The 11,810-nt window shown below is 41.3% G+C and overlaps 1 protein-coding gene across 2 annotated transcripts; it reads left to right on the top strand.

The window, feature by feature from the left end:
• Nucleotides 1-921: 921 nt before the first annotated feature.
• Nucleotides 922-11,542, top strand: lgals8a (galectin 8a). 2 transcript variants are annotated; one of them, XM_084483803.1, is made up of 9 exons: nucleotides 922-979; nucleotides 1,169-1,257; nucleotides 2,402-2,615; nucleotides 2,976-3,095; nucleotides 3,570-3,617; nucleotides 3,964-3,990; nucleotides 4,187-4,275; nucleotides 4,673-4,841; nucleotides 9,982-11,542. In XM_084483803.1, the coding sequence occupies exons 1-9, from the start codon at nucleotides 941-943 to the stop codon at nucleotides 10,129-10,131; spliced, it is 945 nt and encodes a 314-aa protein (XP_084339929.1). In that variant the 5' UTR covers nucleotides 922-940; the 3' UTR covers nucleotides 10,132-11,542. The 2 variants fall into 2 exon arrangements, with proteins under 2 accessions (XP_084339929.1, XP_084339930.1); XM_084483804.1 differs by lacking the exon at nucleotides 3,570-3,617.
• Nucleotides 11,543-11,810: the final 268 nt, after the last annotated feature.

The following is an 11,810-nucleotide window of genomic DNA, read 5'->3' on the forward strand; positions in this document are numbered from 1 at the left end:
AATACAAGCTGAAAGAAACCACTGTCCTGTGACGGTACCGGAGCTCTGTGCTGTCGACACCACAGCGGGGCACAGAAACACAGGATTCACTGTGGTTTCTGTGACATGAGAAACACTAAAAATGAATACTAATGATTTATAAAGAAAGCTATCTTAGTGGGATAGCCACGGTTACATACAGTAATGTTCTTATGACGGGAGAAAGGAGCAGAAATATAGTATAGAGACAACTTGGAGCTGTGTGTGCGCGTATGTTTGAGTGAGAGACAAGAGTGAATGAGAGACAGAAAAATCGGACCCCCTCCATTCTACCTCACAGGTACAGAAGGCCTCCGACAAGGATGGGCCACTGAGTGCAAATAAAGCTAGTGCATCCCAAAACAACAACAGACCAAGGAGGACGCGTAAAAAATAATGATTAAAAAATAAACTCCGGGGAGTTAAAAAAATAAAAATATTTTAAAAAAATTATATATTAAAAATTATATTAAAAAATTATTTAAAAAAAAATAAAATAAAATTTGGACCTGCGCGCATCTTTTTTTTTGATCTGGTCCAAAAGGTCAAAAAAAAAAGATGCGCGCAGGTCCAATAAAAAAGATGCACGCGCAGGTCTAAAAAAAGAGATGTGCGCAGGTCAAATATAATTTATAAAAAAATTTTTTATATACATTTATTTATAATTTTTTTTAATATACATCTTTTTTTTTTTTTTTTTAAACTCCCTGGAGTATAACCCTGGAACCCCCTAGTGGGTCTGTGTTGTCCTTGGCTCACGCATCATTCTCACCTTTTTCACCCCAAACCAGTTTGCATGCCGTATGTAGCCACCATCCAATGAATGCCTCACTTAAACAAAAGACCATCTGATTGGTTAATGCGCCTGCAGTCTACGTACACGGAAGTAAACAAACCCTTTCTATCTTGCGGGTCAGTCAAGATGTCTACGACTAATGCTAAACAGACTATATTGAATCCGGTAAGCTACTCGTAATAAGTAAAAATCGAAGTCTCTGTAAACGAGGGACTATTTTGAAAAGTTGTGTTTATGAATCAATGAAGTAGCTACGTCTATAACCGGAGTTGTGAAAGTGGATATATTTTTCACCTACACTTGATATCCCCCCATATTTGACAATTTTAGATTAAATGCGAATTTTCTCAACAGGCAATCCCTTTCGCTGGGACTATTCTTGGAGGTCTGCTTCCGGGGGAGATGCTGCTCATCCAAGGCAGGGTCCCCAGTAACTCCGAGAGGTAAAATTGCATCGATGGAGATATGTATGTGGTAGTGGATAACGAATGTCCGCCACATGATTGCTCCTACGGTACGCTATTAATCATGGGGAAAAATAAAACATGCTGTAAATTAAAAGGTGAATTCCTACACACGACCCCAATGGGACTCGGGATTGGGGAACGGTCGCAGCATAGAACCAAAGGCCCCATATGGTCCAGTACCCTGAAAAGTACCTTGGACGGGCCCATGAGTGCCTTACAAATAGGTTTGCAGGGGTGGGGTCAAAACGATTGAGAAGCCCTGGATTAGATATTGAGCTACATCATCTGATCGGGTAGACCTCACAAACGTCCACATGGGCAGTCAACAACTATCTGCCTTTATATACCTCCATGAAATGAATCTCTTACAATCAAATAAATTTGTTCATTGACATATCTTTTATCTCATATCATATACAGGATCTCACAAAAGTGAGTACACCCCTCACATTTTTGTAAATATTTTTATTAAATCTATTCATGGGACAACACTGAAGAAATTACACTTTACATACATACAATGTAAGTACAATGATACAATGTAAAGCAGTCAGTGTACAGCTTGTATAACAGTGTAAATGTACTATCCCCTCAAAATAACTCAACACACAGCCATTAATGTCTAAACTGCTGACACCAAAAGTGAGTACACCTCTAAGCGAAAATGTTTGGGCCCAAAATGTCAATATTTTGTGTGGCCACCATTATTTTCCAGCACTGCCTTAACCCTCTTGGGCATGGAGTTCACCAGAGCTTCACAGGTTGCCACTGGAATCCTCTTCCACTCGTCCATGACGACATCATAGAGCTGATGGATGTTAGAGACCTTGCACTCCTCCACCTTCCGTTTTTAGGATGCTCAATAGGGTTTAGGTCTGGAGACATGCTCAGCCAGTCCATCACCTTTACCCTCAGCTTCTTTTGGAAGGCTGTGGTCATCTCGGAGGTGTGTTTGGGGCCATTATCATGCTGGAATACTGCCAGTTTCCAAAGGGAGGGGATGAGATACTGTATGAAAGAAAAATCACGAAACCTGAAACCCCTGAAATAAAAACCTTGATATAACAAAGATCACCAATACATGAAGGCCAGGTGTGTCCAACCAGCAACTGTTCTCCAGGTTCCAGGTGGACTTCCAGTGTGGGAGCAGTGTGAAGCCCAGGGCGGATGTAGCCTTCCACTTCAACCCCCGGTTCAAGAAGAAGGCCCTGGGCATCGTGTGCAACAGCCTGCAGAAAGAGCGCTGGGGCAAGGAGGAGATCCACCAGCAGATGCCCTTCAGCCCCGGGGAGGTGTTTGAGATCATCATCCTGGTGCAAAAGGAAGTGTTTAAGGTGCGTTTTGAATAAGGCACTATGAAATGGCCAATTCCCGTTCGCCCCTGTGAACCCAGAATAAAGCAACAAAGTAGGAAAATAACCCAAGTGAACCCTCTGTTTAAGCTCAAAATCGAACACTGAGATTAAGAAATAAATGTCTTTGGGCCGAGACTCTGAGGAAGCTCTGAAAATTGAAAATTATTAGCTCTAAAATCTCCAGCAAATTCAGATTTTTTGTATTATTTATTTTATATACATGAAAAAGAATGTGTGTGAGTCTTGGATCTGGAGCCTTGGCTGCCATCTTTGTCTATGAAGTCACATGATGACATGAGTGTCCCATGACTTGACGTCCCTGTGCGTGTCCCCTTACAGGTGGCGGTGAACGGGAATCATCTGCTGGAGTACACTCAGAGGGTGGACCTCGACCAGGTGGACACTCTGGGCATATCGGGCACAGTCAGCGTTCAAGCCATCGCTTTCTTCCCCGCTGAAGTATGTATAAACTCAGCATGTTCACCCTGTTCTCATTAGCTTTAGCAGGTTTGTTTTGGGACAGGACATTCATATATATATTTTTCGGGTTGGTGTGTATGTTTGGGGGGAGGAGGTGCAGCATGAAGTCTGTGATTGTTTCTTCTATTTTCCTTCGAGAACTTTATTGATCAAAGAGCTGTGTTTCTATAGTCAGCATTTTGAAGTTGTTCCGAAGAGCTAGTTCAGCTCAGCTAAAGTGGCTTGTGCATTAAAAAAAAGTGAGGCACTCCTTTCTGCTTTCTCTCCTTTCTTTCTCCTATGATGTAAACATTTAATTTACCATCAAACCTTTTTATGTCCAGTGACTTCTGTTCCTGGGTTTAGCAAAGAAATGAATACATGGGAAAATGCTGGTGCAATAGTTATTAATAGATATTCAAACGGGACCACTGTGTTAAAGTTGGATTGTTGCTGAACCCCCCCTTTCTTTAGACTGCAGCTGCAAAGCCCTCTCTAGTCCACAGAGACACCAAACCTCACGTAAGATGGTGGCACTCCCATGCCACTTCAGCATGTTTGCGTTCTTCTTGCATGCCTTTCCTGTATGCAGCATTCAAATCTAGCGTTGGCTGTATTTATTTCAGAGTACACACCATTAAACCGTAGCCGCTGAATTTTCTTTTGGAGAAATTGTAACCAAAATGATATCAGTTTAAAAAAATGGATATACTGTACATTCACAAACTAACAACATTATTATTTTTTTTTTCTTTCTGAGGTATACCTTCAGATAAAACATAAAGAAAATTTAACATTTGCTTACCGGTTTGATGTCTTCTACTCAAACATGACTCTTATTGTGGTGATTCTTCTGTTTGTCTGACAGGCGCTGCTGAAGTCCCCAGACGATCTGGTAGGTTGTGTGGATGTTGAGGGGTAAAGAGTTTGGGGGTGTGGTCGAGGGACTTCTCTGATAATGTCACACATTATCAGAGAGACAGTGATTTGTTGATGGCCAAACATGATACAGAAACACCAGAAGCTAATATTGTGTTGCTTCATCAGGCATGTTACATGTTTTTAAATACAATATTGTTTTTGTCTTCCAGAGTCTTCCTTTCCGTGGACAGATGGAGAAGGGTTTGAGTCCCGGACAAACCATTACAATCAAAGGAAAGACCAGTCTCTACCCACACAGGTATGCATATGTCCACAACTGGCACTGTTTTCTTTAGCATTGGACTATTCTGTTTATCTTTCTGCCCCCAAAAAGTATTAACAAAGTACCAAAAGGTAGAATAAGTGGCGTAAATTTGATAACTCAAGCAGGACTTGAGTTTGAGAGTACTCAAGTACTGTACATACTGTACATACTTTATTTCATTGAGCAGACTTTTTAATCCAAAGGGACACACCCCTGAGACGTCTAACGCTTAAACCATGAGATCAATATTAGAATATCCACAAATAAATCCAGAAAGTACCGGAGAGAGTGCAGAGAATACAACCAAAAGTAACTCCCTCTTCCGTCATGCGACCATCTGAGTTTCCCGGGTGTTGCCCACCGTTGTGTGTTCCATCCCTCCTCCTTCTAGCTTCAGTGTGAACCTGCGGGTCTCCAACGGCAGCGACATCGCCCTCCACCTCAACCCACGGCTGAAGGCGGGCGCGTTGGTCAGGAACTCCTTCCTGTCGGACTGCTGGGGCGACGAGGAACTGGAGCTGGACTCCGCCTTCCCCTTCGTTGCCGATCAGTACTTTGAGGTAAACGTTTGTTTTTATGTTCGACGTGCGCTGTGTGGCGGGGTAGGATATTTGTTAAGTGGCTCAGGGTGTTTGATAGGGGATGCGGGGAAATCGATTCACATCGGAGTCACCGTTCTCATCTTCTACGATTCTGGATCCATTCAAATGGCAAAAAAATGGCAAAAAATTATTTTTTACTAAAAAGTAAAACATTTTATTAAAATCGTCTTACCAACGATTTTAACCAGTATCAGAGGTTTCAAACAATTTAATTAGATTGCGAAAACACAGGGAAAAAATTACATAACGTTCCATCTAGACGTTAGATGCAAACTATGTGTCAAAGCATGTGAATGGATCTCTTATTAGCTATGTTTTTTATTACTTCCTGGTATAATAACGTTGATTATGAAATTGAAAGGGGGCTTTGTCTTAGTAGGTTTATTTTGGGACAGGACATTCATTGATATTTTTATAGGGTTGGTCTGTATGTTTGGGGGGAGAAGGAGGGGTAGTACAGCATAAAGTCTAGTTGTCAATGTTTTTGAATACTTCCTGGTATATGGTGATTACAAAATTAAAGGGGTCTTTGTCTTTTAGGTTTATTTTGGGACAGGACATTCATCTTTGTCTTTATTCATAAAATGGATGTCATGTAGGCCTGTTTGTAGCACCTGCAACAAACGCTATATTCGGGAGAAAATACCAGATGTGGTTAAGTCAGTTTCATATTCAATAAAAAAAATACTTTAAGACAAAGAATGTGGTTGGCCATAATAAATGTATCATACATTTGAAACTAACTTGGCTTTGGTGCAGAGACGAGTGCACTACTACACATGACTACATTGTAGCTGGTGTTACTGTTCATGTTACCTCATGTAGACTCAGACGCACGTAGACGCACTCAGTGTGTGGGACAGGGTTTTAATTACTTGGCTGGTCATCACTGCTGATGGATTGTGATCCGATCACAGGGCGAGCCAGGCCATCTCCGCGTCCGTCCTTGTGCGTCGGTTGTCATTACAACGATAAGGCAAGACTATACGTCTGATATGACAAAGATTGTACTTGGCAGATGCTGATGTTGGATTTAAGAGAATACTTACTAATTAGGAGAGAAAATAAAAATGGCCATCTGTTTCCTAGCTAAGCCATATCCTGGGGTCGCCACCGTCTAGATATATCATCCTCTCTATCTGGTGGCAATATATCATCCTCTCTATCCGAAAGGCAACTTCCTCTAAAGCTCACATGATTATGTTTTCATGGAAACTGAGCTGGGGTTCGTTTCCCAAAAGCATAGCTGCTAACTTCCTTAGCAACCTACCTCTTAGGGACTCAACAGTTAATAGGAAAGTGTTCCCCAAAACCATTTCACTTACATAGTAAGCTCATAGTATGGAGTAAGTTATTAAACTCCATAGTACTAGCAAGGTAAGGCTTCCTGACTGTTTCCAACAACATAGTCTGGCTGAGTCCTTATTACCCACATGGTAAAGAGGCAAATTATTTACAACGGCTCTTGGGCTGTTGTAGGTCCATATTAGGCCACATGCTTCCTGGATATTCCTGGTCACATGACTGATTTTCAGTCTTCTTTGTCTTTTTTTTACCCAATTAGCATTCTGAGTTAGTGCAGTACCACCTCCAAATGTTAGGGTGTGGAACATCACTGGACATTTAATGGCTCACAAATATTTTCTTTAACAACCCTGTTACTTTTACATATGTAATAAGATTCTGGGCAGTGGGTTTTAGAGAAGTGAATTCAGTGATGGCCAACAATTTAAAATAAAATTAAAACTGCGCGCAGTGATGAACGGGACCTCGCGCCGGCTTGCAGCCGCCACTACGAGGTCCCGTTCATCACTGCGCGCAGTTTTAAAAAAAAATCGCGCCGGCTTGCGGCCGCGTCACGTGCCGTCGTAACATGTGTGCTGGCAAGATGTGCACATGTTAGGACCGCACGTGACGCAGCCGCAAGCCGGCACGAGGTCCCGTTCATCACTGCGCGCAGTTTTAAAAAAGCGCAGTTTTAAAAAAAATTCGCAAATATATGTAATCTGTAGAAGCAGAGGTGCCCTGTGGTGTCCTACTGATTGTTTTGACATTAACATGTAAGACCACATTTAACTGAATTACATGTTGTAACAACTTTAACTAACATTATTAACCCTACATCAATGATCCGATGAATTCCCTAGTTGGAGTTAGTTGAAATACAAGGCGAAAAAGTGAAAGAATTCCATTCAAAATGGCCAACTTTGACAGCACGCCACGGCCATGCCCTTCAATGTACAGTCACAAATAACACGGCGTTGGTTGAGCACCATGTTTTGACTGTACTGACTAATTGTGAAGCAGATCCGATAAATACCCTAGGAGGAGTTTGTTCAAATACAAGGGGAAAAAAGCGAAAATAAGACCACGGAATTCAAAACGGCCAACTTTGATGGCACGCCACGGCCACGCCCTTCAACGTAGAATCACAAATAGCACGATTTTGGTTCAGCACCACTTCATGACTGTACTGACCAATTGTGAAGCAGATCCGATAAATTCCCTAGGAGGAGTTAGTTGAAATACAACGCGAAAAAGTGAAAGAATTCCATTCAAAATGGCCAACTTTGACGGCACGCCACGGCCACGCCCTTCAACGTACAATCACAAATAGCACGATTTTGGTTCAGCACCACTTCATGACTGTACTGACCAATTGTGAAGGAGATCCGATAAATTCCCTAGGAGGAGTTTGTTCAATTACAATGCGAAAAAGTGAAATTCCATTCAAAATGGCCAACTTTGACATCACGCCACGGACACGCCCTTCAACGTACAGTCCCAAATAGCACGATTTTGTTTCAGCACCACTTCATGACTGTACTGACCAATTTGGAAGCAGATGCGATAAATTCCCTAGGAGGAGTTAGTTCAAATACACGGCGACGGAATTAAAAAATGGCCAACTTTAATGGCATGTCACGGACACGCCCTTCAACGTACAATCACAAATAGCACGATTTTGGTTCAGCCCCACTTCATGACTGTACTGACCAATTTTGAAGCAGATCCGATAAATTCCCTAGGAGGAGTTCATTCAAATACAAGGCAAAAAAGTGAAAAAAATTCAAAATGGCCGCCAAAAGTGAAAATTAGAAATACAAATAGCCGACTTCCTGTGGGGTTTGGGGCATGGGTCCAAGAGGCTTTTCTGTAGGTATGGGCACATTGTACGTGAATACTGAGTTTCATACATATTGGTGAAACGTGGCGCAGGGGCTGCTTTTTAAAGTTCCTGTAGGGGGCGCTACAAAAAATAGAAACACGAATTTTGGTATGTGAGCTATCGGCACCAGTTTACACGTGTGCTGTGAATTTCATATTCATAACTATTACGGTCTCCGCACAGTGATTTTGAGGCTCTGGCGGCCATGTTGTTTTTTAAATCGACTAAATTTTTGGTGAGCAGTTAGAACTTTGGTACCTAACGGCCACTAAGTCAGTCCTGCTGAAATCAAACATTGCGTCTATGAACTGTGGCGATTTTAGTGTCAGGCCACGCCCATTTCGATGCCACGCCCCATTTGAAAATATGTTGACTTTATATTGTTCATAATTTGATTCTGAACAACTTTTGTATTGGGGCCAACATCATAGGCGTCCAACTTGACGTTGATATGAGCAATTAACTATTTTCGAGGTTTCAACCACACCCCTTTTAGAACTCATTGGTGCTCTAAAATTTATTGTACAGACTAATCCTTAAGTCAGATTGAAGATAATGGGCCATATATGATATGTGCCTATAAGTCGAAAAACCTGGGATCCTTGGGGAATTTACTGTTTTTAACTAAATTCAAAATGGCGGAAAATATGGCTACCGGAAGTGTTCAGTTCAAGAGACTTTTTTGTTCATCATGAGGACATGCATATGTGTGCAAAGTTTCATGAGTGTAGGTCAAACCGGTGACGCGTGCTGCTTGTGCAAATTTTGCACTTTTGAACAGTTGCTATAGCGCCACCTAGGGGCGAATGTGAATTTGAGGGCTAGATTATCAAATTTTTCACCAGTCCCCACAATTGCACCAAGAAAAAATGAGTTTTAGAATATGTGCAGGGGGGGAAAAAGGCAGTCAAAGTGCTGGAAAAGAATAATAATAATCAAGAGGGTTTCAATAGGGACCTTGCCATGTTTGGCTCGGTCCCTAATAAGTATCAAGAAACAAGCATCCACTGCAGCGACAACACGAGATGCTGCCCCCCTGTCAAAATGAATAGGCTATCAAAATATTGTAGAGGGGAAATATACAGCCTAGGTACTGTTAAGAGATCGACAGACTTCAAACATCAAAAATCTGTCATTAGAACTGAGGAAATAAGACGCATCTGGCAGGGCTTGAACCGCTGGCCACAAAAACAAACATGTTACTCTCAGGGCGAGAGCCATTTGACTCTTGCACAGAATAGGGGAGAAAAGTATTTATTTACTCAACCATATCCCAGAGAATAGTGAAGACAATGTAAATTTCTCATAAAATTCATTGTTTGAATTATCTTTTTTCCATAATCGTATCAACCGTTTGCAGCAACTATATTGTATTGCCTAGCAAGTGCCTATGCTGATGAATTCGCCAGTGTCATTAAAAATTTGTGTGAGGTTTTTTTCCAAACAAACAATAATTTCCAAAATTGTTTCCAATGTTGATACAAAGGATAGGTAGGCTAGACACAATCAAGTAGGCGGATATTAACCACAACTGTATAACAAGCATGTAGTCTTAAATCTCAAAGTTTGTGAGGCTTCCACCTGTGAATGATTGAATGCCTCAGAGCAACTCCATCCACATCTGTTCACTATGTATTAGCTGATAAGTACTCAGCTTATCAACGAAGAGGTCAGCTAAGTATTGCTATGTTAGATGGAGATTTTTGGGAAACACTTGTACTTCGGTTGCTGCATAGTACAACTGGGCTCAGTAATATTTCGGCAAAATGCTAACTTCCTGACCTTTTTTTGGATTGCACCCCTGGCCAGATGTTTGTTCAACAACAATCCTCTCTCCCAACTGCTTTCTAAGACATGAAAATCGGTCTCCCTTCCTCTTTCCCCATCTTTCCCGCTTTCTTACTGTCCCTCTCCCCTCCCTCCCTCCAGATGATCATCCTGTGTGAGGCCCACCAGTTCAAAGTGGCAGTGAACGGGGTCCACCAGCTGGTGTACCGTCACCGCGTCCAGGACCTGACCCGCATCACTGACCTCGAGATCCAGGGGGACGTGCAGCTGCTGGACGTCAAGCTGTGGTAACCTCGGACACCGATCCTCTAAACCCCCCACACCACCCCCTCTCCACCCCACTCCCCCCATCACAGCACCCCATATGAAAGGCAGAGCGGGTGTATCCACTGCATTAGGAGGCAGGGGGCGGGTTAACCACTTTTAAGTGTAGAAAGGCTTTGTGTTCAAGTTCTGTGTCTTGACTCCAGAGACAAGGTGTGTGGTTGGAAAAGCAAATTAAATTCCCTTTTAAATTGTGCGCTGCATTGCTACCATGCTTTGGTTGGCTGACATTCCACTGGGAAAAACAAGCGATTTCTCTTTCTAGAATACAAAAGTGGTCATTTTGGGCTCGATTGGGGGAACAAATGGTGACAAGTTTTGGCATATTTACTGAGTATTAGCTGCTGATAAAGGTATTTTGATAAATACTCCAAATATTTCAAATGCTTTCAAACATTGTATTTCAAACAAGTATTTAAAACGTTCAAAGAAGAGCTTTCTACAGCCTCTTCAGTGATGCACTACAGAATTTTAACAATAATGTAGAACTTTGCACTGATATACATTTCCATATGCAAGTTTGTGTGTAAAATTAAACGCTTTGGGTGACTAATCTGCGATTAGCTCAGCTTGTGCTGCTTAACACTAACCCTACTTACAACAGGAACTTCATTTAAATGTAATTTGCACAGTCTTTCCATATTTTGTGAAACCAGGAGTAATCTGTTAATACATGACCAAGCAACTCAGGACGGAGGGATACAAATATGTTTTCTAAGAATAAGTTAGGTGTGTGTGTGTTTTTAAGAGGGATTGTGTTAAAATAAAAAATAAACCTGGGTGAGTAGTCTCCCAGAGGTTTAATATGATGACCCAAAATGTTAAAAGGACAGTGAATGGGGTGTTGTTGGTATTCCAAAGAAACAAAATAATATACGATATACTCTGGATTAATCACTGGATAAATGGTTAATTATCTTTCCGATAATATATATTTTTTTACCCCAACTGTTTCGTGTACATGGCATATCTATTTTAAGAAAATGTTGAGATTTGTTAAGACGGTAGATTAATCAAAATTGTCATCTCACCATCTGTATACTCTGAAGTAACTTTCAATACAATAAACAAGCCAGTCAGCAAGTCTGTATGTAAAGCTTTAGAGGAACAAACATGTTTTCTTTGTAATCCATAGCGTATGGCTCAAACCAAGTTACTAACGAGCATGACTGTTAATCCTGTGTGTAACTGCATTAACCATGTGTGTAGTAACCATAAATCCTGTGTGTAACTGCATTAACCATGTGTGTAGTAACCATAAATCCTGTGTGTAATTATGTCCAGTCCGGTGTGCCGGGCTCTTTCAAACCATATTCAATAAAACAATGTGAATCCATGTTCAGTGAAAACAAAAGCTTACATTTACCATTGAAGTGCAATAAAATATGCAAGTCTTGTCATGTGCAAGGTTGTGTCTTTATTACCGTCAAGCGTTGATAATAGCTTGTTGTCACATATCTGGACTGAATAAATCATCCAAATAGCTTACAGGGAAGTGACAATTAATGTTATCCCCAGAAAATAAGCCCTTACTGTCACACTCAGTCATGTTTTTGTTTGGGAAAATGGTTTCTTAAAAAAAGTTATTAATGTTTAGACAGAGGGTTTTGTCCTCCTGCGAGAGAAACCACTTTTCTTTGCAGTGG

Source organism: Micromesistius poutassou (assembly GCF_964030765.1).
Source record: "Micromesistius poutassou genome assembly, chromosome: 19".
Taxonomy (NCBI): domain Eukaryota; kingdom Metazoa; phylum Chordata; class Actinopteri; order Gadiformes; family Gadidae; genus Micromesistius; species Micromesistius poutassou.

Coding starts and splice junctions, on each gene's coding strand:
- lgals8a (XM_084483803.1), top strand. CDS start 941: ATGTCTACGACTAATGCTAAACAGACTATATTGAATCCG. Junction 2,616..2,975: donor TGCAAAAGGAAGTGTTTAAG/GTGCGTTTTGAA, acceptor GTCCCCTTACAG/GTGGCGGTGAACGGGAATCA. Junction 3,618..3,963: donor ACAGAGACACCAAACCTCAC/GTAAGATGGTGG, acceptor TTTGTCTGACAG/GCGCTGCTGAAGTCCCCAGA.